The 23,633-nt window shown below is 37.9% G+C and overlaps 1 protein-coding gene across 11 annotated transcripts in view; it reads right to left on the reverse strand.

Annotated features, from left to right (window-relative positions):
* LOC101118373 (ankyrin repeat domain-containing protein 26-like) overlaps positions 1 to 23,587 on the reverse strand; it is a 73,993-nt gene extending 50,406 nt beyond the window's left edge. For 10 of the 11 annotated variants that reach the window (XM_060397245.1, XM_060397244.1, XM_042230452.1 and 7 more), the window contains exons 1-12: positions 23,191 to 23,587; positions 20,353 to 20,467; positions 20,018 to 20,191; positions 15,871 to 15,977; positions 13,674 to 13,741; positions 11,121 to 11,154; positions 9,392 to 9,461; positions 6,559 to 6,619; positions 6,242 to 6,441; positions 2,515 to 2,644; positions 2,154 to 2,215; positions 892 to 964 (exon numbers count right to left, since the gene is read on the reverse strand). In XM_060397245.1, coding sequence (XP_060253228.1) covers positions 892 to 964; positions 2,154 to 2,215; positions 2,515 to 2,644; positions 6,242 to 6,441; positions 6,559 to 6,619; positions 9,392 to 9,461; positions 11,121 to 11,154; positions 13,674 to 13,741; positions 15,871 to 15,977; positions 20,018 to 20,191; positions 20,353 to 20,467; positions 23,191 to 23,420 — 1,324 coding nt within the window. In that variant the 5' untranslated portion in view covers positions 23,421 to 23,587. Of the gene's footprint in view, positions 1 to 891; positions 965 to 2,153; positions 2,216 to 2,514; positions 2,645 to 6,241; positions 6,442 to 6,558; positions 6,620 to 9,391; positions 9,462 to 11,120; positions 11,155 to 13,673; positions 13,742 to 15,870; positions 15,978 to 20,017; positions 20,227 to 20,352; positions 20,468 to 23,190 lie in introns of those variants that run through there. The other variant, XM_042230453.2, reaches the window with a different exon arrangement.
* Between the last annotated feature and the right edge of the window lie 46 nt (positions 23,588 to 23,633).

Consider the following 23,633-nt stretch of genomic DNA (forward strand, 5'->3'; position numbering starts at 1 on the left):
TCCTCACTCTAACACTCCCCCCAATGTGAAACTGCATTACAAGTTGGAAACTTTCCAGTGGACTCTCTATCAAGCTGTAGGTGACCTGATCTCCCTACCATGCCCCCTGCTTGCTCCTTCTTTCCAGTTCTCTTTTGTTGGCCTATGTGACACCATCCTATAAAGCACCAACATTTCGTATGACACCAATCTGCACACATTACAGCTGAGCACCTATGCCCACGCTCCCCCACAGAGGATGACACACCGCTCTGCACGCCCAGGGACCTCAATCCTGAATGCCTTCCTAACAATGAGGAAGACAGGAAGAGGGGAAAGCTTTGCTGTTCTTCTCTGACACGTTTTGGTGCTGGAAGCTCACTTCAAATGCTTTGTCCATATCAAATACTCTCCCTTTTTCTAAAGCATGATCTTACTTATTGCCACCTTCCCCATAGACCTGTGCTTCCTTTTCCTTCATTTCCTCCCTATACCCTCTGCCTCTCTAATCCTTCATTCCCTCTTTCCTCTTGTTTCTCAACCTTCCTTAGATCATAGAGTATCTTGAAACAGAATTAATTTTCTTTTTTTGCCCATGCGTCAAATGGAATCTTAGTTCCCTGAGTAGGGATCGAACCAGCACCCCCTGCATTGGAGGCTCGTAACTGCATAGAGTCCTAACCACTGGACCACCAAGGAAGTCCAGGAGCTAAATAATTTAGCTCCTTAAACTGGATTCTCAATTTAATCTGTGGCTGACACCTGATAAGATACACTATTTCCCTCCTTTTCTCATCTTTTATCTCACTACACATCTGACAGGTGATTTTCTTTGCCTATTAGAATATATCAGCATTTCCATTTTAAATCAACATTCTGTCAAATGACTTTTCTATAAAATATAGTTCTTACCTTCAACTTGTCCATTTAATGTATTTTTTCCTCTTTGACCAGCAGCTCCAGATAAAAGATCCTCAGAGATACTCTGTTAAAATTAATATTGAGTTACATGAAGATTTCCTAATTCCTTTTGAAGAAAATATCCTACTTTTAAAAACTGCCTACATTTAACCTGGTTAAGACAGGTTTGCCAAGATCCACAGCTGCTAAGTGACAGATTTCAGGATGCTGACTTCAAACACGGCACTGTATCACCAGGCAGTGGCTACCTGCATCTAAGAGATCAGGCCCTTCTTATCTCCTTCCATAGCTGCCACCTTCAAACAGAGCACTGTTACTTTATGTTACTTCAAGTACGGCTGCCATAAAGGTTCTCTGTGCGTGCTAGTTAAACTATCCAAAATGGTTTGTACTTAACTAAAACATCACAAAGCAAAGCTAACTGCTGTTCTTATACCACATATTTCTTACTATTCCCTATGCTTTTGCTTCTCTTGAAATGTTCCTTGCAGATTAACTTGACAATCCAAATGTAATAATACCTTCAAGTTTCAAGCACTATCTTTTCGATGTTGACGTGGTAAAAAAAACCATAGTTCAACCCGTTTCTCTCTGGCCCTCTGTGCAGTTTTACACACGCACTTGTGCCAAAGAAACATACATTTGCTTGGGAGGTTGGGGATGACACAAACACACTACACACTACAGTGTATAAAACAGATAACTAAGGACCTACGGCACAGCACAGGGAACTCCACTCAATATTCTGTAATGGCCCACACAGGAAAAGAACGTAAAACAGAGCTGATATATAGAGAGAGATATATAACTGATTCACTTCACTGTACACCTGAACCTAACACAGTATTGCAAATCAACTATACTCCAATAAAAATTGAAGGAAGAGAAGAAGAAAGAAAGAAAGAAAGGAACATCTGACCATAGACTCACCTGTAACAATGCTTCAGTTTTTAGATAAATGTAACTTCAGAACACAAACAGATTCCTTATGACTTCTGAGCCTTGATTTCCGTATTACACTGATTTCATTAGGTAAACGTTGACAGTTAGCTAAAGTGTACTATGTGGTAGTATTTAGCACAGAATTATCTTATTGATTAAAACCAATAATTAAAAATAAAGATTAAAATCAAATTAAAAATAAAATATTGTGATGGGCAAATGCAAAGGTGAGAAAGTCACAGCATCTTCCGCTTTTATGTTTTTACATCACTCGATTGTTTACATTTCAAAATAATAACAGAAGACAGTACCTCAGAATCCCAAGGTGATTCTATATCTTCCTCTTCTCCCAAACCTAAGGCTGACATCATATCTGTAAAATGGAATCACAGATACATTAATGAGAACATTTACTAGTATGAATTTTAATACATATATGTCTATCTCTATCCACAAATAATTCAATAAAATGAACTAGTGGAAAAGAATTTCAGAGGGTTGAAGCATTTTCAAGAAGAAAAAGCTGGTAGTACTTGGGACACTTCTGAAGAAAGAGAGCAAAAGAAACACACTTAAAAAGAAATGGATGCCATATTTGCATCTACGCACTTTAAAGGTTTTTATTTGAGCTTTTAAGCATAGAAAAAAATCCACAGACATTCACTAACTTACCACTTCTATTATTTTTGTGTGTTCCATCAACAGAACTCAAAAGGTCATGATTTATTTGCTCTTGTGGAGCCCTTTCAACAATATCTGTATCACTTTCTTTGTCCACAATCTCTGGCTTTGTGGCTCCTTCCTATAAAAACAAGACAAAATAAAACAGAAACCCAACTTCAGAAAACATATTCATTGATTTGGTCATTCAGTCAATCAGTAAGATGACATTCACTGTTGTCTAAGAAATCATAGACACTGTCCTCGGAGAAGTTAGAAATGTAAAGAAAAGAGCGATTCTGTTCTGTGTTCTAGGCAAGGCAGAGACACGTGAAAACAAACAAGAGGGCAGAAATGTGTCCTTCAACAGCTCTGCAACTGAAGCGGACCAAGCACAGGAAGGGCACAAAGGAGAGAGGAGGCAGGTGAGCCCGTGAAGCTTAAGGAACACTGTGACAAAGGGCTGTGTCTCAGAAAACACAGTACAGAGCCAGGGTGTGAGGGGGATTCTGGGAAGGGCAGCCCAAGGAAAGGACGAGGTGTGAAACAGTGCGAATAAGTCATGTGGAAAACTAGAGCACAGTTACTGGGAACCCTACAGAGAGACAAAACGGAAGGACTGGGTCAAATGGCAAAAAGCAAGTGTCATCTTTTTTTCTTCACATGACAGGAATCTACCACACAAGTAAAAGGTTACATCATCACAAATATATTTTATTTGGTGTCATGCTTTTTCTCAAATGAAAGGGGAAAGACTACACTGCACCAGGGAGTAGCAAACATGACATTATTTTACAGGACAGCATTGTAAAAAAAAAAAAAAAAAAAAAAACTATAAGCAATGCTCCAGAGTGGACAGGAAGCAAACTAAACACTGCATATCACCCAGAGTTGCCATGAAACTGTAATTAAAAAGTTGAATTTGGCTTTAAAAACAGCCAAATAAAAACAGTAAAAATCATTCCAAAACAAACTGCAAAGCCAAGAGGAATGAAAAGATTGACAAATATATTTTAGAAAGATTACTCTGGTAGCAACATAAAGATAAACATCAGGGAAGCAAAACTTGAAAAGAATATTTCAAGATTATAAGTGAGAAAGTAGATTATGATAATAAGGCATGAAAAATGATAAGCAGGTAGAAAATACTGAACTTGCTGAGTGACTGGATGCAGTAATTTCAAGGAACTTTGGAGTCCGGGATCGTTCCTGCTGTGGCATTTCAGTGATGCTGTCTACTAGGATGGGGAAAACAGATGACAGTGTAGCTTACAAAGAGTCAGGGACGAGGGAAGTGTCAGGAACAAGGCCTTCAGTTTGGGGAGTAATGAATTAATCTGAGGCAGGCAAGGGATTCAGAAGAAAGGATTTGGATAAATACCTTTGGATTAGAAATAGATAGCCTTATTCAGGAAAAGCACTGCTGTTAAGATAACTATTTGTAAAATATGCTAACCTAGTATAATTAATGCAAACCTATGCAGAATTCTGAACTTTTGAAAACAAAATACCAGGGGAAGAAAACTATGACATTAAAATTTTCAGTTATATATTTTAACATCTGTTTCAAGGACATAAAAATATACTTTTATAAATATGTGCAAATATTCATTTCTGGGATATTACAATAATAAGCATTTTTGAGTGTAATGAAAAGGTTTAATAGTAAAACACCAATTCAAGATGCTACAAGAAGACTCCTTTCTAAAATTGATCTTAAAAGACAAGTTTTAAATTGTAGATGAGAAATGCTTATGTGAGTATGGAATTATGAGTCATTTTAAAGTACTACTATGAGGTAAGAAAGAAATACAAAACCCTATTTGAAAATTCACAAGGTTTTCTTCTTATTTCCCTGTAAACAGCACACTAACTCTAATTTCCTATCTGTGCCTTCTGGAATAGTAGGTAAAGATTGAAGGAATGATCTAGATATTAAAAATAGTAGTAAAATTATGATTATTCAAGCTGGAGATATAAAGGTTTTGCAAATACATCTATGATTATCAAGCAGACTCAAACTTCGTATCAGGAAAGAACAAACAAACCAAAAAAATCAAGTAACCACAATTTCTGAGTTTTGGATACAAAAGAATTTATATGTTAGTTTCATATATATAACAAAGAATTGACAGGCTAGTTTAATAGCTATAAATACTGAAGTTAATATAAAATTTCTTAAGAATAACATGGAGTATACATATGGCTAGAGATATTTCAAAAAGTAAAAAATTATCTTCCAGAGATAATTTTTAAACTCTGTCGGTAATTTTTCTTTCCTTATGACTTTATAATAACAAGTAGTCTGTATTAGAAAATAAAATCATAAATTGTGATTTCATTCATTTACTGTAAGTGCCATTACATGTAGATATTAAAGACAAATCAGAATCTCTTCAGCAAAAAAAATGTTCTACATTTTTTCTTTAAAACTATTGCAGCTGAAAATTTTCTCATTTAATGAAGAGAGTAAGAATCTCATTTATATAATTATAAATTATAACTTTAGTAAAAAGACTAGATAAAATCCTTATTTATTTCCTCTTTATTTTCAAAAAGATCTAAAACACCCACCAAGATTATACCAAACAGTACAATAAATTAGTTAAGTACATTAAGTATTTATCAAACAGTAAGTTAGAAACCACAAGAAAGAGAAAGGCCAAAAATTCTTAAATCATAATAAATCTGCTAAGGCCTAAAACAGAACTCACCTTGAATTGTTTATGAACTAAAGTTTTGCTATATTAAATAGAAGACATCGCTTCATTACTTTGAAAGTGAGAATTTGTTTAAAAAGACAAATCACTTCCAACTGAAATGAACTTCCAGAGGGAACTATATTCAATATAGATATATACATATGTGTGTGTGTTAGTCCCTCAGTTGCGTCCGACTCTTTGTGACCCCGTGGACTGTAATCCACCAGGCTCCTCTGTCCATGGAATTCTGCAGGCAAGAATACTGGAGTGGGTTGCCATTTCCTTCTCCAGGGGATCTTCCCGACCCAGGGATTGAACCCAGGTCTCCCGCACTGCAGGCAGACTCTTTACCAACTGAGCCACCAGGGAAGCCATATGTACATATATAAGTATAACCAAGACACTTTGCTGTACACCTGAAACTAACACAATATTGTAAATTGATTATATTGCAATAAAAAAAAAAAAAAACAAGAACCACTACCAACCTCAAAAACAACCACCAAAAAAGGTAAGGAACAAATTTTCTTTTAGTTCTTCATAAAAATCAGCTATATGTCATTCAAAAGAGTATGAGCATTGCTTTTTCATGACCTCACTGTCTCCTCTTAAGTTGAATTTGAAATAATTCTTCTCATATTTATAACATAGAGTTCCTCGTCTGACATACCCCCACTATTTCTGTTGTGTTTGTGTAATAATCTGTCTCATCCTGTCCCTCATTCCATTTCATATTCATCTTGTCCTTCTTAAGTGAATTCTTCCCCTTCACCACCCTCCCCATGTCCATACGCATCTAGCTGTTCTTCCTAATTGCTTGGTAATGCTTTTCTTTCATAAGGGCATACTTAGTATGCCAGCATTTATAAATCTGAATCATGCGCATATATTGCTCCTATTATCACACCATTTTGTATCGTGACTTTCAAAGCTGCCATTTCTGTGGTAGGATCCTTTTGGTCATATAAGGGGACATGACATGTGAATGGCATGTGAAAAAGTACAAGGAAAAAACAGTTACAAACAAAACAACTTGCCTTTGTGAGACCAAGGCCCACGAGAGACTTGAGAGGTTGTGGAAGAGGCTCAGGCAATGGGAAGGTGGGATGAGAGAAGCCCTGGACTCCAGGTGATGGTTCGGGAACGGTTTCAACCACATCTTCAATTTCACCATCAGAATTACTGTCCTCAGACAAGGTGGTACTCTCTGCTCTCACAATGCCACATTTTGCTTCTACTACAGTGAAAACAAGGGAGAGTACATGAGAACATCTGTAATTTCAAATCAGTGAATAATTGAATTGAATTTCAAATCAGTGAATAATCACCAGGAGGACAGTCTTAGATAACTTACTGTTTCTTTTGGATTGCTGAGAAGCATTCATTAGCTTTGTTAAGTTTGGTTTCAGGACATTCTGGAGAAGAAAATAAGAACCTTAAGAATAATGAGTCAAATTTAATAAAATAATTATAACATCCCCCATTCCTCTATGATCTAACACAAAGAGCACCAGCTCTGGAGTCATTCAGATGTGGATTCAAATCCCAGTTCTGCCACTGACTAACCTTCTCACGGGGTAAGGATTATGACAGATGACATAGGAAGCCCCGGATGTTCCTCTCCTTACCCCTAATATACTGCTATACAAATACTGTGACACCCACTAGATTACTTTCTCCACCAAAATGTTCTAGAATAAAAATTTATCCCCAATACTTTAGAGTACTATGTCTGAAAAACTAAGCTATTTAAATTAGTTGCTATATTTTGAAATTTACTTGCATGATTTCTATATGCATGAATTATCGCTTGGGAAGGGAAATATGAAAGTTTAGTTTTTAGCAGAACCTTATTTAGATGGATTAGAACTGCAAACGGGAAAAGTTATTTCTATTCTGTTTGTCAAAGAGCTAAAGACACATGATTTTTTAAATTCAGTTCATTCTAAGAAAGAGTGAAAAAAATATTAAACCTGTAGGGCAATGATCATGAATGAAAGCCACAAACACTCTAAACAAAAAGCCATAAGCAAACATGTTAACAATAGAGGCAGAATGAGATGGAGTCAAAGAACAGACACTGAAGAAATGTATTCTGCAAGGAAAAATTAGGTTAACAGTAAATATTAAAAACGACAAATGGTAGGGGAGGAAAAAGTAAGGAAAAAGTGAAATATGCCTAGTGAAGTACAAACTTAAGGAAAAAAAAAGAAAAGCATAAATATAATGAGGTATGTGGAAAAACATATATATTTAGAATTTATATACAATAAATCAGTAATACATCAGTATTGTTAAGGATACACTATGAACAAAGCCTATGCTTTATACATTTTTATTAATACATAAATTATATATCTACACTGTTCAAGTTTTATGAAAATATCAACATAAATTGTATATAAAACATATATTTAAAACAGAGGCTTTTGTTCATTGTGTACCCCTAATAATAGTGATTTATATTACTTTAAAACTGTTTATAAATAATACTGTAATAAACAGTCCAATTTTGCCACTATAAAAAAAGTCATTCAATTAGCTGCACATGATCATCTATCACTACCTGAATGCTGTCAAGTATTACTAGAGAGAGGAACTGATAAAGAAATATTCCTAACATTTCACTGGGAACAAGGACTGGTACTCAGAATTCTAAGGAGAATATACTGTTTGAAAAGAAAAAATTAATGGAATACAAGATGGAGCTAAAAAGAAGGTCAAGAAATAGCAATCTAAAATTCTCAGCTCCCAGTTGGACAACACTGAAAAATATACAATAACATTTTTATCACGTTTTTCTTATTTATTTTCTTGATGCGCAGGACCTCCTTCCTTAACATAACTGAACTTCTACATCCTAAATATTAAAAAGAGAATCTAAATTTAAGTCATATTTTTAGAATTCAAACAGACTTAACTGCTATATTATGCATATTAGCTGTAATATTACGTAGGATTCCATTTGTCTCTTCATTCATTCACATTCAAATACGATTAAAATGGTTCTTACATTTGAGATATATGTTACACGCTCCAGGAGATGCACAATTGTTTCCTGAACTCCACTCGTTTATACTGACACAGGGGCTATAAGGTGAATATTTAAATAACAATAATACAAAATGTCTGAAATCTGAAATTTTAGAATATGACACAAGGACTTTCAGTGCACTTTTTTTTTTTTTACTACAATACAAAAAATATCTGAAGTTGTAAGTTTTATCTTATGGTTATTAAAAGCCTGTGTTTCTACAGCTGGTTATTATTTTAGGCAAAACATGTGTTCTTCAATGAGATGAACAATTGGGAATATCTTCTTAATGGAATGCTTTAGAAAACACAGTGGAATCCCTTTATAATATGGGTTTTGAGAAACAGATTTTTAATTTCTAAATTTCCATAATTACAACTATTTTACTTTAGTTTTAATGCAGAGCCAAAGACAGAAACAGAGAAAGAAACAAAAAAAAAAGCACCCTCCTAACAGTTCTAAGAAACCAAAATAGTGTCTAAGAGTAGAAAAAAAACTAGATGATATAAACTATATAGTTTTGGAACTGAAAAGTTCCAGGAAGATTCCATGATTATTACAGTAAGTAATTGTATCCACTACGAGTATTATAAAAGTCAAGTCAGTATGGTTTAAAATTCACAGTAAGACTCTATATCCTTGACCAAATTTTGTATTTCCTCCATTGTAAGAAAGCTTTTCCCAGTACGATTTTCCTGTCTCTATGTATTTTCCAATCCATTTTTTTCCTTCACTCCACCTTCAGTATTTGAGACTTCCCTGGTGGCTCAGACAATAAAGCATCTGCCTACAAAGCAGGAGACCTGGGTTCAACACCTGGGTCGGGAAGATCTCCTGGAGAAGGAAACGGCAACCCACTCCAGTACTCTTGCCTGGAAAACCCCATGGATGGAGGAGCCTAGTAGGCTACAGTCCATGGGGTCGCAAAGAGTCGGACACGACTGAGAGACTTCACTTTCACTTTTCAGTATTTACTAAAGTAAAAAGAAAAAAACGTCAACTAGTCATATTTTTATAAAATGGTTTGCTCTCACCAACTTCCCATTACAAACATAAAACAGTGAGAGGGACACCACTGCTGAATATTAAGAGTAAATGCTATATGAAACTAAATTCAGAGCAGGAAAACTAATTACAGAAGAGAGCACTTTACCTTGGTTTCCAAATCTAAGTCTTCATCATCTGATGTAGGCCATGAATCAACACCAGGTTTGTTGGAAAACCTTTAGAACAAAAACATAAACAACATAAATGAGTGAGTTCATCTCTTTAAACAAAAAAAACAAGTGAAAGTTTGGCTATCTGCGTATTTTTTTAATATAAATTTATTTTAACTGGAGGTTAATTACTTTACAATATTGTATTGGTTTTGCCATACATCAACATGTATCCGCCACAGGTATACACGTGTTCCCCATCCTGAACCCCCCTCCCTCCTCCCTCCCTGTACCATCCCTCTGGGTCGTCTCAGTGCACCAGCCCCGAGCATCCTGTGTCATGCATTGAACCTGGGCTGGCGACTCATTTCATATATGATATTATACATGTTTCAATGCCATTCTCCCAGATCATCCCACCCTCTCCTTCTCCCACAGAGTCCAAAAGACTGTTCTATACATCTGTGTCTCTTTTGCTGTCTCGCATACAGGGTTATCGTTACCATCTTTCTAAATTCCATATGTATGCGTTAGTATACTGTATTGTTGTTTTTCTTTCTGTGTATTTCGTATCTGCATATTAAATGAAGTTTCTTGACATAATTAAAACTTGGTCTCTGTTTTAAAAAAGCTTTTTTTCTAAAAAAAATATATTTTGATGTGGACCACTTTTAAAGTCTTTCTTGAATTTGTCCCAATGCTGCTTCTATTTTACGTTTTGGTTTTCTTACCTGAGGCATGTGGGACCTTAGCTTCCGGAACGGGGATCAAACCCACACTGCCTACACTGGGAGGAGAAGTCTTATTGACCATCTTAACCACTGCAAGCCCAGGGAAGTCTCTAAAAGGTTTTTAATTACCTATTTCTGCTTCCATCTCTCCCAACTATTGAAATACCTAGTTAAGACTCATTGTTACATACAGTGAGAGCCAATACACTGGCAGAGCCTGAACATAATTTGGTTTCACCAAAAGTCCCAATAACTGAACTGAAAATCAAATTGGTGGATTGACATAACTCGTTTGCCCAAACTGGAATAAACCTGATGACTTGAAACAAAGTGGAAAGATATGCTGTTCCTTCTGAATTCTCTGTTCCTAGTTCAAAGACTAAATAAACGGCATTCATCAAAAATGGCAGTCTTGGTCCTTCAGCAGCGAAATCACTTACTGAGACGGCCCCACCCCTCCCCTTTACTATGGAACAGTAGTTCTCAGCAATGTCTGAAACTTAAAACGTACAGATATCAAAGAACTAATTTATATGTTTAACTTATATGCTACACAGTACTTCTCAGTCTCTGCTGAGGGACACGAGAGTGGACGTGGGAGCCAAGCAGGCCAGCTGTCAAATCACAGGTCAACTCATTTTAACCACGCAATCACGGGTCAGTTCATCAACCTCCTGAACCATAGGTGGCTAATTAAGTAAAAGCAGGACACAGCTACTTTACATAGCTGCTGCGATGACTCTGCTGCCGCTGCTGCTAACTCGCTTCAGTCGTATCCGACTCTATGCGACCCCATAGACGGCAGCCCACCAGGCTCCCCTGTCCCTGGGATTCTCCAGACAAGAACACTGGAGTGGGTTGCCATCTCCTTCTCCAATGCATGAAAGTGAAAAGTGAAAGTGAAGTCAGAGTAGAACGCTCAACAAACATTAGTTTCTCTTTTCTGTGTTCCCTTACTTAAACATACAATTTTAAAACATCCATAAAATCCTACCTGCTTAAAGAGTCTTCTTCAGAACTCTCATCCTCTATTAAAGAAAAAAGTAAGACACATTTTAAATCAACAAAAGAAAAATACAGACTATTAAAACCTCAAGACTGATGCTCTGCTTAAAAGTATTCCTTTGGGAGCACACCTGGAGCCCACACTAGAGGGAACAGTGATTGTACTATACTCGCAGGCCATTAATGCCTAAGAATTACTCCTCTCCTTTATATCATCAAATGCAAAACAAAAAAAAGAAGAAAGAAGGGCTGTTTACAATGACCATAATCCTAACCAAACTCTAGAAGACTGACACAAAGTTATACTATACCATTAATAGAATCAGTACTATTAACTGACAATAGCATATTTAAACAGCACAGTATTTCTGGACTTCCATCGCCTGGAGCAGTGAACAGAGCCTACAGGTGTCTTGCTGGGACATAACACAACTTCTCTGGCTCTTCAGTTCAAGATGAAAACACCCTCTCACAGGGAAGCTTGGTCTACAGGCACTGAACTTCAGAGCGTGGTAAAACATAGGAAACAAAGTCTTCCTGGCCCTCTTTCCAGATGCAAGAGAAGTATGAAAGATGTAGTGAGTCTAGGTTTAGAAAGAATAATCTCTTGAAAGGAAGGTGGGGGAGGGCAAAGGGGTAAACGGGGCCAACTGGGTGGTGAGGATGGGGACTAGACTTGTAGTGGTGAGCAGACAATAGGGTACACATATGCTGAACTTTTTTTTTAAGTTTTAAATATATATATATATATATATATATACACACATATATTTTAAAAGTATAATCTCTTAAGACTATGTCCTTCCATTGTTCAAGAGTATCTGGACCACAAAGAGCACGATGATCCAAACAGTCCTGTGTACTAGTGAGGGATATCATTATATCAGTTCTCCCCATTATATGACAAATGCTGATAGAAATCATGCTTTTTCAGGTTGGAAGGCATACATCATGAGATCCAAAGCTGATGAACAAGGGGAGGGATGGAAGGAGGGAGGCAGTGATGGACTCTGGTGCTCTTGGACAACATTTCACACGTGTTGTCATGATCTGATGCTGGAGGGATGGCTCACATGCAGTGACTCCATGGGGCGAGGAGTCCTGCAAGCTCGCGCCTGGAGGGCAGGGGCAGTGATTTTTAAATGTTTGCACTCTGTGACATCAAAACAATGCTTAGTACATAAAAGACATACAATGATTTCTTCAGTGAACAAATGAACAAATAAATAAGAATGTTTTCTTTGAAAATTTTGTTTACAAAAATATAGAAATTAACCGGGGACAACTCTATTCTATTCTGAGTATGTTGAAGACCAAGACTCTATGTCATCTCTGTGTCTCCTCTAACGTGTAAAACCAACCTACAGGAGTTCTTTGATGGATGTTGCTGTTGTTAAATCACTGAGTCATGTCCTACTCTTTGCGACCCCATGGACTATAGCCCACAAGGCTCTTCTGTCCATAGGATTTTCCATGCAAGAATACTAGAGTGGGTTGCCCTTTCCTTCTCCAGGGAATCTTCCCAACCCAGGGATCAACCCCACATCTCCAGCATTGGCAGGCGGATTCTTTATTACTGAGACACTTGGGAAGCCCTCTTTGATTAGACAGAGGTCTACTAAGTTAAAGGTGTTCTCAGACAGCTTATGCAATGAGCTAGATGCCACATCAAGGGGCCATGTGGTGTTTTTGTTAATGTGACGTGTTTTTGTGCTTTTATTAGAGTCTGCAGAGTCCCAATTTGATCTATGTGAATATTGTATGCAATAATCTTTTAACTAATGGCAAGAGAACATCTTGTTCTAAAAAAACTATACTGTCATGACAATTATCCAATACACAGACGAAAACATCTGGTTCTAATGAAGTCAATCTATCTCACTCTTCTTGGATCTGTAAGGAATGAAGTTGGCAACAGAGACCTTGTCAGTCCAACAATAGGCAAAATAACTGGTTCTCAGCCAGGCACTGTTTTTCTGTCTCCTGTACTATTGGTAGGTACCTTTCAAAAATAATCGCTTCCTGGCGTGCTGCACACTGGCTCAGCTTTGTAGTTCTTATTGTTTATCATTTGGTATCCTACCAGGAAGGTATTGTTGAGGTTCCCAGTTGTAACGATGGTAACTTTTTTAGTGAGATCACTCACTACACAGGAACTACTAACTATTCATTCACTAACTGCAAACCATTTGTAAAAATTAAAGTTATAAGAAGTCTAATTTGGTATGATTATACAGAAAATATATATCATACTAACTTTAAAAGTTTTTTCTATCTACAAGAAAATCTAATATAGGATTTTAAGGGCCATGATTAAATACATGGATTTGTTTTAAGATAATACAGTCTCTGATTTTAAGTTACCCTACAATTAACTTCTTAAACAATTCGGAATACTAGACTATTAAGAAATTAATTTAAAAAATAAAATACACATGCAAATTACATATGCTTTTTCATTGCTCTTTCATCATTAAAGTTGCTCATTCCTATTTTATCTATGGTAGCATCACCAAGAGTAATTCATTGTCAGATAACTTACCTGGGTTGCTGTTTTCAGGAGGAGTTTTAGGTCTCTCTTCTTTATATTCAGAAATCAGTTGGCGAATACTATGTATTAAAAATGTGATAATATTTTAACACAAATAGGAAAAACAACTACCAAAGTCTTAGACTAATTCAGAAAATGTCACAGATAATATCAAAACTTCAACTGTCCCATATATTTCAAGTTTCTAAGTTCTACAAACTTTTTTTTAGCATGTAATTAAAGGAGAACGAAAAGGAAAATGAAGCACTCATGAACTAAAGGCAGTATAGCTCAGTAAAATAACTAGAGTTAATTGGCATATGAAAACTCTCTTGAACTCAGAAATCCTAGCTCTGTAACCAACTGCTCTTTGTTCTGGAGAAGTTACTTCTCAATTCAAAGTCTTCCTCTACACAACTGGGATCTTACTGCCTTATTTCACAAGGGGATTAAGAGGATTTAATGAGATAATATACTCCCAAAATGCTTGGAGAAACAGTCAAAGAATGGAATAATTTGGTCTAGAACTTTATTGCTGGAACTACTTTGGAATTCCAAATAAAATCTAATGTGTGTTTTTTCATACCTTTAACATTCAAGTGTTACAGGAAACTGTTAATTATGGTAATTAGCTGTTCTTTGTGGTTTGTAAGTTAGAGAATCTCAGCTATTGTATAATTTGAAACTAAATTTATTTATAAAGTACAAAAACTCACTACATTAGATAACATAATTGTCTCCAATTATTGCACCTAATTACACCAAGAGCAGAAAACTAATCACAATCAAGACCTGGCCTGGACCACTACTCTTCCTTCTCTACCTACTCAAACTCTGAACCATATAGATCTTCCTGAGAATGATGTCTAATCTCCACGCTCATCTTCGTTTTACCTGGAAGACATAACCCTACTCTTAGAATGGATACTGGCAAGTCCTGGACAGGGCTTACCTCGCTTAATTCCAACTAACTTACTTGACTGAGACTTAGGAATTTCTGGTGAATGAGTTCCTTATGAGGCAGACTCTGAAAACAAGGGCTTCCCTTGTGGCTCAGCTGGTAAAGAATCTGCCTGCAATGCAGGAGACCTGGGTTCGATCCCTGGGTTGGGAAGATCCCCTGGAGAAGAGAAGGCTGTCCACTCCAGTATTCTGGCCTGGAGAATTCCATGGACTGTGTAGTCCATGGCGTGACAAAGAGTCGGACATGACTAAGCGACATTCACTTTCACTTCACTGAAAATGTTTAAGGCTGAAGCACATATAAATCCTCTGGAAGATTTTCATTATTATAGGAAACAGATCTCATGAGGGGCCAATCATCATTATGGACTCTCAGGCAAGCTGGCACCCAATACTCTGGGAAGGATGACAGGGAACTTATGACCTAAGAAAAGGTACCCCCTTCCTGCCCCAGGACAGAAAACCACCTTGAGGTTCAAGTCTAGAAACAAAGGAGAAAGGGAAGTCTGCTCAATTCCTGCAGGAGCACTTGAACCTCCCTGACAGCCTAAAATGGTCTGCACTGCTATCTGCTAGCAGAAAAGATAAATAATAGCCTCAATGGACACCTCATTGCGAAGATCGAGGTTTAGATCTAGGCTTACACGTGGGCTCCACATAAGGTTTCTGAGTGTGAGGGGGAGGCTAGGAGGCCCAGCTGCCAGAACTGGATGCTGGTGCTTTGCAACAGTGGCTGAGCTACAAACATATATGAGAACTAAGAAGTTGTCACTAATAACATCAGCATTCTTCTAAGAAAGTAATTGAAAGCAAAGAGTCATCCAAAAGACAAAATCAAGTCTTTTATGTTCAGTATGCAATTTTAAGGAAAAGTATACACAAAGTAGAGATTAAAGAATTATTATAAAAGAATTAAGAAATTCAATATTGTGTCATAAGATAAACTAAAAAAGCAGAATCCATATTTTATAAAGCTAATAAAACTAATATGAAATCCCTCAGCGACTATAAGATCAATGAAAAAAAAGGGAACCAGATGCATATGACATCAGTCAATATTACAGAGGAATATGAATCCTGCTATCTATTCCTGCTATATATTGTTGTTCATGATTCCCAGTCAGAATAATTGATTTTCTACCTGCCTGATGATGCGTTGATTACAAATTAATCCTTTTATTAATTTAATCTTGATGTTACCACCTTAGAACAGCACAAAGGTTTATAAAAAGAAAAAGAATGGTACCTTTGCATCTTATCAACCGCATGTATATTTGCTTCTTTCTTTGCTAAAAACTCCACCATTTGCTGCTTCCTTTCACTTATAGCAAGTGACAGCGGTGTGAGGTCATCCTGTAAAACAGGGAAAACCATTTCTAATGTACACAGTTAACCTATTTCAAAGCTGAACTTTGAAATCATGTAATAGCTTCTCTGAACTTAAACACAGAATTCAGAAAGCAAATAAAAGGAAGCCCCCTCTTCCTTATCCTCCTGTGCGCCTTCTTTCTCTCGAAGATGCTCCTCCTCTGGGCCTTCCCTGGTGGTCCAGTGGCTAAGACTCCAGCTCCTAATGCAGGGGGTCCAGGTCCATCCCTGGTCAGGGAACTAGATCCCACATGCCTCAACTAAAGATCCCATGTGCCACAATTAAGACCCAGTGCAGTCAAATATGTCTTTTAAAAAAATGATAAATAAAATGCTCCTCCTCTACCTCTTCAAAAGACTAACTACAGAGTCATTCTCTAAAACTCACTTCCAACATTTACTGGTTCCAAGGATCTTTGCTCCTATCATACTATTTATCAGGGATATCGTAGTATTCACTTGCTCTATTACTACTCTCAACACTCCTCCAGAGAGAATCAATTAACTACTAAATAAACAGCATATTTTAGGAACAATGCTGAGGCAGAAATATATATATTATTATCTGTAGCATGTATAACCGATCCAAGGATGATGATGAGTAACCTCACAAGGTTTACAGACATTCCAATGGGAATATTACTCTCTATATGAACATGCAAAGAAAAAGAGTTGTTGTTTCTTTTTTTCCAAAACACCAACTAATAATTTCTACTTTGAAAAATTCAATCTCATTCTTAAGAAATTCTTTTAAAATATGAAATCAATTACAGATTAATTAGAGTGTCTCCAAAATCTTGAAATAATTATCAAAATAAACTATAAAACAAGAATTGGTGAAACTCAAATGCTTATGGAGGGAAAGTTGGTGACCTGAGTAAGTGAAAAAGCCAGGTAAGGCCAGCAAATCCAAGAACAGATGCTCCATACAGAAGGGGCAGCCTCTGCATACTGACCAAACAGTAGAATGGGCTCAAGGGGGACCAGATTTGGTTCTTTGAGAAGCCTGAAATGCAGACTTCTGCATGAGTCTCCTAAATTTTAAATGTTGACTCAATTTGCGGAGGTAAATTAAACATATCCAAGGGCCAGCCTTGGTCGATGGCCCACTTGTGGTTTGACGTCTGTTATTCCCAAACAAGTGGGAATAAAGCAAGTATTTGTATGTGAAACCATCCCTTCTTCATAGCATGTGTTTCACAAAAAGTAGGCCCAACACATAATAAAAATTGCTATTAAGGCTCGTAATTCAATTAAACATAATTTTTTAAAAAAATCATAATTCCACTTCAAGAACGTTTCCACTGCCTGTTGAAACTACAATCTATCTCTAGAATTCCTCTAGATTGTTAATTAAATCGATATTCAGTTCCTAAGACTGCTAAAACTAAATCATCAAAACAATTCCCATTTATACTGTTACTAACTTCATGGGTTTTGATGTTTAAAGCTCTCATATTGCTTATGCCAGGGCTCAGCAAATCTAACAGACACACTGCAAGAGTCTGTCCTGTGACACCAAAAGAAGGCTCATGAGTTACTATTACCGCAGTCAGGAAAACCCTGTTGGTAACAAACATCTGTTGACCTAACGACCTGGATGAAAACAGAAGGTGCAAAATCCTGAAAGGGTCAGACTCTACAAATGAACTGACTTCACCATGAGCAAATCTCTGAAGACTGAGTGCAAGTGAATAATTAGCGGTTGGAAGGAAAAGGAGTTATCATTCAAGCCAATAGATATTGCCAATAATATTCCTTTTAACTTCTTACTCACAGGCAGAGAAAAAGTCAGGTTAATACTGTTGCAAAGGAAGGAGCTGATGGAAGTAGCTAGCACTGATCAAGCTCCAACTCTTCTAGAGATTACTTATTTTTGAGATAGGTGCATTTAGAAATTACACTTATTCAGTCCATAGTTGTTCACCACAGATCATATCAGAATCTCAAGAAAACAGTTCTAAATACACACACCCAGGCCTTCCTCGATTTATTCCATCAAAATCTTCAGGGAACAGCCTAGGCTTGTAAATGTTTTTTATAAGTTTTCCCAAGTGATTGTGGTTTTCACCAGCACAGTCTAGCCAAGAATTAGTGCAGCAACCACTCCACTCTCATCTCTTACCCATGTGGCCAATTCCTTCTCTTACTTGAGGATTTGAATAAAAAAGAAAAGTATAAGAGGCAGAAGTCATCAAAACAGCATGAAATTTTCCTGGGTAAACACTGGTAGAACAGGGACTACTGCTGCTAAGTCGCTTCAGTCGTGAACAACTCTGTGCGACCCCATAGATGGCAGCCCACCAGGCTCCTCCATCCGTGGGATTCTCCAGGCAAGAGTACTGGAGTGGGGTGCCATTGCCTCCTCCAGAACAGGGACTAGTAAACTCAAAAGGCACCCTGATCTCATTATTTATAAATCACTTACTTTCCATCAAGACATTCTAGACTGGAGAGCAGAGTCTAGGCTCTTATCTAAGTGGGTGTTTCTGCCAGAACAGGATAAGATGTCAGTTAATCACTTCCCACTTAATCACCACCTGTTCACTGCCAGTCTGATCTCCTCAAATTCCTCCTAAAATTGATATATAGGCTACTATACCATCCACTCACTCTCTTTCTCAAAATAACAACTAGTATCCCTGAAAACTGAAAAGCCTTACCAAAATATATAAACTGAAGGGAAGAAAAGACAAAAACAAAAACCCTAGGACTTCTGTGGCGGTCCAGTGGCTGGGTCTCCAGGCTGCCAGGTCAGGAAACCAGATCCTACATGGTGAAACTAAGACTCAGCACAGCCAAGTAAATAAATATTGAAAAAAAAAAACAAAAAAAACAACTCTTTGGCATTTCCCAATGGCCAAAATTCCAACTTGACCTACATTTTTCACCTGCTCTCTCCTTTTCCCTTTTCCTTTACTTTCTTAAGCCTTGGGCAATAAGAGAGAAATCATTTTTATATAAATCATTTTTATAAAATAGGAATTTGTTAACAACAGCGAGATGTCTATTATGTTGTAAAATGTTTATGTTATGTTTGAGTTTTAAGACAAAGTCTATTTCTAAGGCAAATTTTGCTTAACTGTATTTTTCTGCCAATCAAAACAAATTTCAGTGGGGGGCAAAGTATTTGGGAAGTTTTACCTTTAACAAGTGCAGTGTTACCACAAATATCTGCCATAAACACATGAATGAATGCTTTACTCTCTAATACTTCTTCAGAAATATGTATAAAGTGAAATCTTAGACAAGTAAGTTCTTTCAAAATATTTTAATTCAGGGAAGGCTGTGGCTTTCAAACATGGAAAACTGAGCCCACCTGTGAGAGTGGAGGGAGTTCCTGGCAGGGCTGCAGCTGCAGGACGTCACGTGTGTCCTGGAGAAAGAAGGAGCGGCGGCTTTGCCATCACCAGCTCCACACGCACAGATGCAGCCCCACCAAGCAGCTCCCCAGGGCTGAGCGCAGGAGACCCCAAGGTGTACATCGTGAACCAAGCGGTCACCAGCACAAGTGAATGCTGGGAATCAAACATGACCTGACCCTCTTGGCCGGATCTCAGAACCAGGGTCCTGGAGGGCTCAGGGCTCCAGGCCTGCTGCCTCCCAGGCCCACTTGCACTCACCCTGCTCCCCCTCATGGGCACTGGGTCTCCTTCTTCCTCCCATCCACCCAAAGGGGCACCCACCCATTCCCTGAGCCCCTGGAAGCAGCCACTCCTCACATCGCTTCACTGCCCCCAGGCCTTCATCATTTGTGGGCTCTGAGCCTACCACCCACTCCCAGGCACGTTCCGATGGGAAATCTTCCTTCTGGGGTAGACGGCTGGCTGGGAGACAGAGCTTTGCCCTTTCTGTGGACACACATACATCCCCCACCCCTGCATTGGCCTTGGAGTTGTTTCCATAGTAACAGGGCTTGATGGACACTATTCAGTTTAACTATTTACATTGTTATAAATAAAACAGTTGTAGATTTTAAAAAATGCTTCACAAATATTTTGTAAATAAAGTTAATTGAGTTATACCTTGTTCCTGGCTTCTATATTGGCATCGTAGGAAAGCAGCTTTGCTGCGAGTGATATATTCTGGCACAACACAGCATAGTGAAGAGCGGTGTTCCCACTGACATCCATGACATTTGGGTCGGCACCATGCTCCAGCAGAAGAGTCGCACACTCCTCTTCTTGGCATTCTACGGCCTGTCAGTGTTGCGCCAAGAAACAGAGTGTAAATTCTAGGAATTCAAAGTAAACGGTCGATAAGCTTCACCGGTTTGCTCTATCTAAATGAGATGAATTCACTTTAGTCTCAGTAGTTAAATCACATCCACCTCGTGTGGACACGGTTCACTGCCCCATACCTTCATCAGCGCGGTCCTGTTTTCACTGTCACAGAGGTTAAGCAGGCATTTTCTCTCCAGGAGGAGAGTGACCACCGCTGAATGGCCATTGGCACAGGCCAAGTGGAGCGCAGTCCTATGAAAGCAAGAGGAGTTTTCAGAAAACTGTAAGGTTACTGTTTCAACACAATTGTTCCTGTGATTGAAAACATTCAATAGCATGCTATTCCTATCCCTCTAAAACGAATATTTTGTTTCCTTCTGGAGAAAGAACATTATATATTAGTTTTAGCTCTTCTTACCGCATTAATGAAAGAACAATCTACTTGAGTAGAATAAGCATGACCTCGAGATTTAGTTCAACCTGGATTTGAATTTGGTGCAGAGGTTAAAGCGTCTGCCTGCAATGTGGGAGACCTGGGTTTGATCCCTGGGTCCGCAAGATCCCCTGGAGAAAGAAATGGCAACCCACTCCAGTATTCTTGCCTGGAGAATCCCATGGACGGAGGAGCATGGTGGGCTGCAGTCCACAGGTCTCAAAGAGTCGGACATGACTGAGCGACTTCACTTTCACTCTGTTACTTATTAGCTGCCGCTCACCCTCTCTGTACCTCAATTTCCTCATTAACATAATGGAGAGAGAGTAGTAGTTATCTCACAGAACTCCACCATGATGCTTAAATGAGATCCAAGGAAAGGATTTAGAACCACTCCTCACACAGATAACAGCTCAGTAATTGCTAGGTAATATTATCATACTTATTACTATTATCTTACAAGGACAACATCTCAATAAAGTCAAAGGTTATTACATATCCTTTGCAAATATGTTTTGAATATCAGAGACAACATTGTACTTCGCTGATTTTAATATCATTTCCTTACTTTTTAACGTCTCTGACATTGGGATGAAATTTATAAATCGCGTCTTTATAGCTATAATTGGTAGCATTTTTGTTTGTTTATTTCTCATTTTTCCTGTTCATCTAATCACCGTAAGGTCTTTTTTTCCTAAGGTTGAAGTATGGATGACGTATACTGTATATTATTATATTTTATAGGTGCACAACATAGTGATTCACAATTTTTAAAGGTTATACTCCATTTAAAGTTATTATAAGATATAGTTATATTCTCTATGTTGTACAATATATCCTTATAGCTTGCAGGATTTTAATTCCCCCACCAGGGATCCAACCCCAGGCCCACAGTGGTGAGTCTTAACCACTGGACTGCCAGGGAATTCCCAAGATTCCCTTGACTTCTGAAAAGGCTGAAAGTTGTCAGAGGATACCAGTCTCAAAAGAATTCTAAAAAAAGTTATAAGTGAGAAATTATTTTTATCTGTGCCACATTCCTATTAGTGCCAGAAAGACAAGCCCTGTCTGCTATTCCGACTTCCCTACAGACAGCTTGATCTACAGAGAGTTTTAAGTTTTTTGTTTGTTAAATCAACCTCCAGATTTCCTTTTCCTTTTTTTTTTTTTTTGGTGCCGAAACTCAGGAAACTCCAGAATTCTTGCTTTTGAAATCATTCTTAGAAAGGTCTTTGGGGTGGAGGGAGGCTCAGGACTAAGAGGATATATGTATACTTAACTGATTTACGATGTTGTTTAGCAGAAAGCAACACAACATTGTAAAGCAATTATTCTCCAATTAAAAAGAAAATTAAGGTTAAGAACCAGCAGAAATAGAAAGAAAAAGAAGGTCTGTGTCAGCACACACACAAAACATGTATAAACAGGAATTTGTGTTTTCTTCTGGTACTTTTCTCACTGTGCGTATTTAAAATTTTTGATCCATACTCCATCTGAAGCTTTTTTGTGAGATAAAAATCTAATTACTTTTCTCTAAATAGTTACCAGGTTATTTCTCCACCATCTACACATAATTTATCTTTCTAATAGAAAATGTCACCAGTATCAAGTTCTAAATTCTTACATATATTTGGGTGTTTGGGTAGTTTATATTCTGTTCCATTCATTTATCCATCTTTTCAGTTGTTAGTAAATGAACACTTTGCGGGCACTTACAGCACATTTTGACATCTAGAAGGGCAAATCTTCGTCTACTATACAAAACTTTTAATTTCATCACAACAATTGAGAGAGCATATGTAACAAAAAATCTTTAAAACCACAATATGTTGATTTGGTTTAAATACTGACAGACCACACATCCTAAGAAAATGTCTTCCTATTCAAGGACACAGCCAGCTCCCTACTTCAAAGCTTGTAAGGTCCTTCAGCAAAGAAAATATATACCTAGGCATACACTGATATAAAAGATATTGAATTGTATCTTAAGAATTTTTAATCCAGAAGTTGATCTGGCATGGGAGTTATTTTGTTCACTATGCAGTTTTCTATAATATATAACCTTAAAGTTATAAAAATGTGTAACATTAAAAATAAGATGCTAACAACATCAGAAATCTGTCCACTGCCATGATCCACAATAGGCGATCCATAAAGAAGCATTTTCATAAATCACATGAGAAAAAATGTGAGAGCCAGGAAGAGTCCAGATTTCTTGAAAGCTATATAACTGAAGAGCTCTAACTCATGAGTACATCATGCTAACCCATGCATAATAACAAATAAAAAGGAAGATGAAGAAGGGGAAAAAAAGATACTATTTATGTTTCATTTCATTACTGATTACCGACATTCAGCTAAATGACTTCAAAACTTATCAATAAAGTGCTCTATAAGGGAAATTATAAGTGGGTCCGAAATGAGCTAAGGCTTTTTGCTGCCTATAAAGTCTGCAGGGCGCTGGATCCCAGGAAGGTGTCCGCGAGCCTTGGAGAAGAAACTCACAGGAGGGACCTCTGCCAGGCCCTTCCACCCCGCTTACCTGTTCATCTTGTCCCTGTCGTTCAGGCCATTCTTTCCCAGCAACAGAATCTGCTGCACTTTGGCTACGTTCCCTACAATGGCAGCTTTGTGGATCTTTCCGAGGTCCTTGTCTCGGATGCGATACCCGGGCTGGAAGTTGATTCTATGACCACCGTCTCTCCCCGGACTGATGGAGGAGCCTAAGGGCGATTCGCCCTTCTTACTGCCGAAGCCAAAAATCTTCTTCATCACAGAGCCCACGGGCTTCAAACACACCTCACCTCTCCCTCGGCTCTTCACTGTCCCCGAAACCCAATACTAACGGTACAGATAAGCCTAAGCAGTTCCCCCACAATATCCCAGTTGGGAAGCTCCGCGGTTTCCAATCTTTCAGCCCAGAAGAGTCGTAGCTAAGCGACACCGCTAAACACTGCGCCTGCGCGCCTCGGAAGCAGGCGGTCC

This window comes from Ovis aries, chromosome 13 (assembly GCF_016772045.2).
Source record: "Ovis aries strain OAR_USU_Benz2616 breed Rambouillet chromosome 13, ARS-UI_Ramb_v3.0, whole genome shotgun sequence".
Taxonomy (NCBI): domain Eukaryota; kingdom Metazoa; phylum Chordata; class Mammalia; order Artiodactyla; family Bovidae; genus Ovis; species Ovis aries.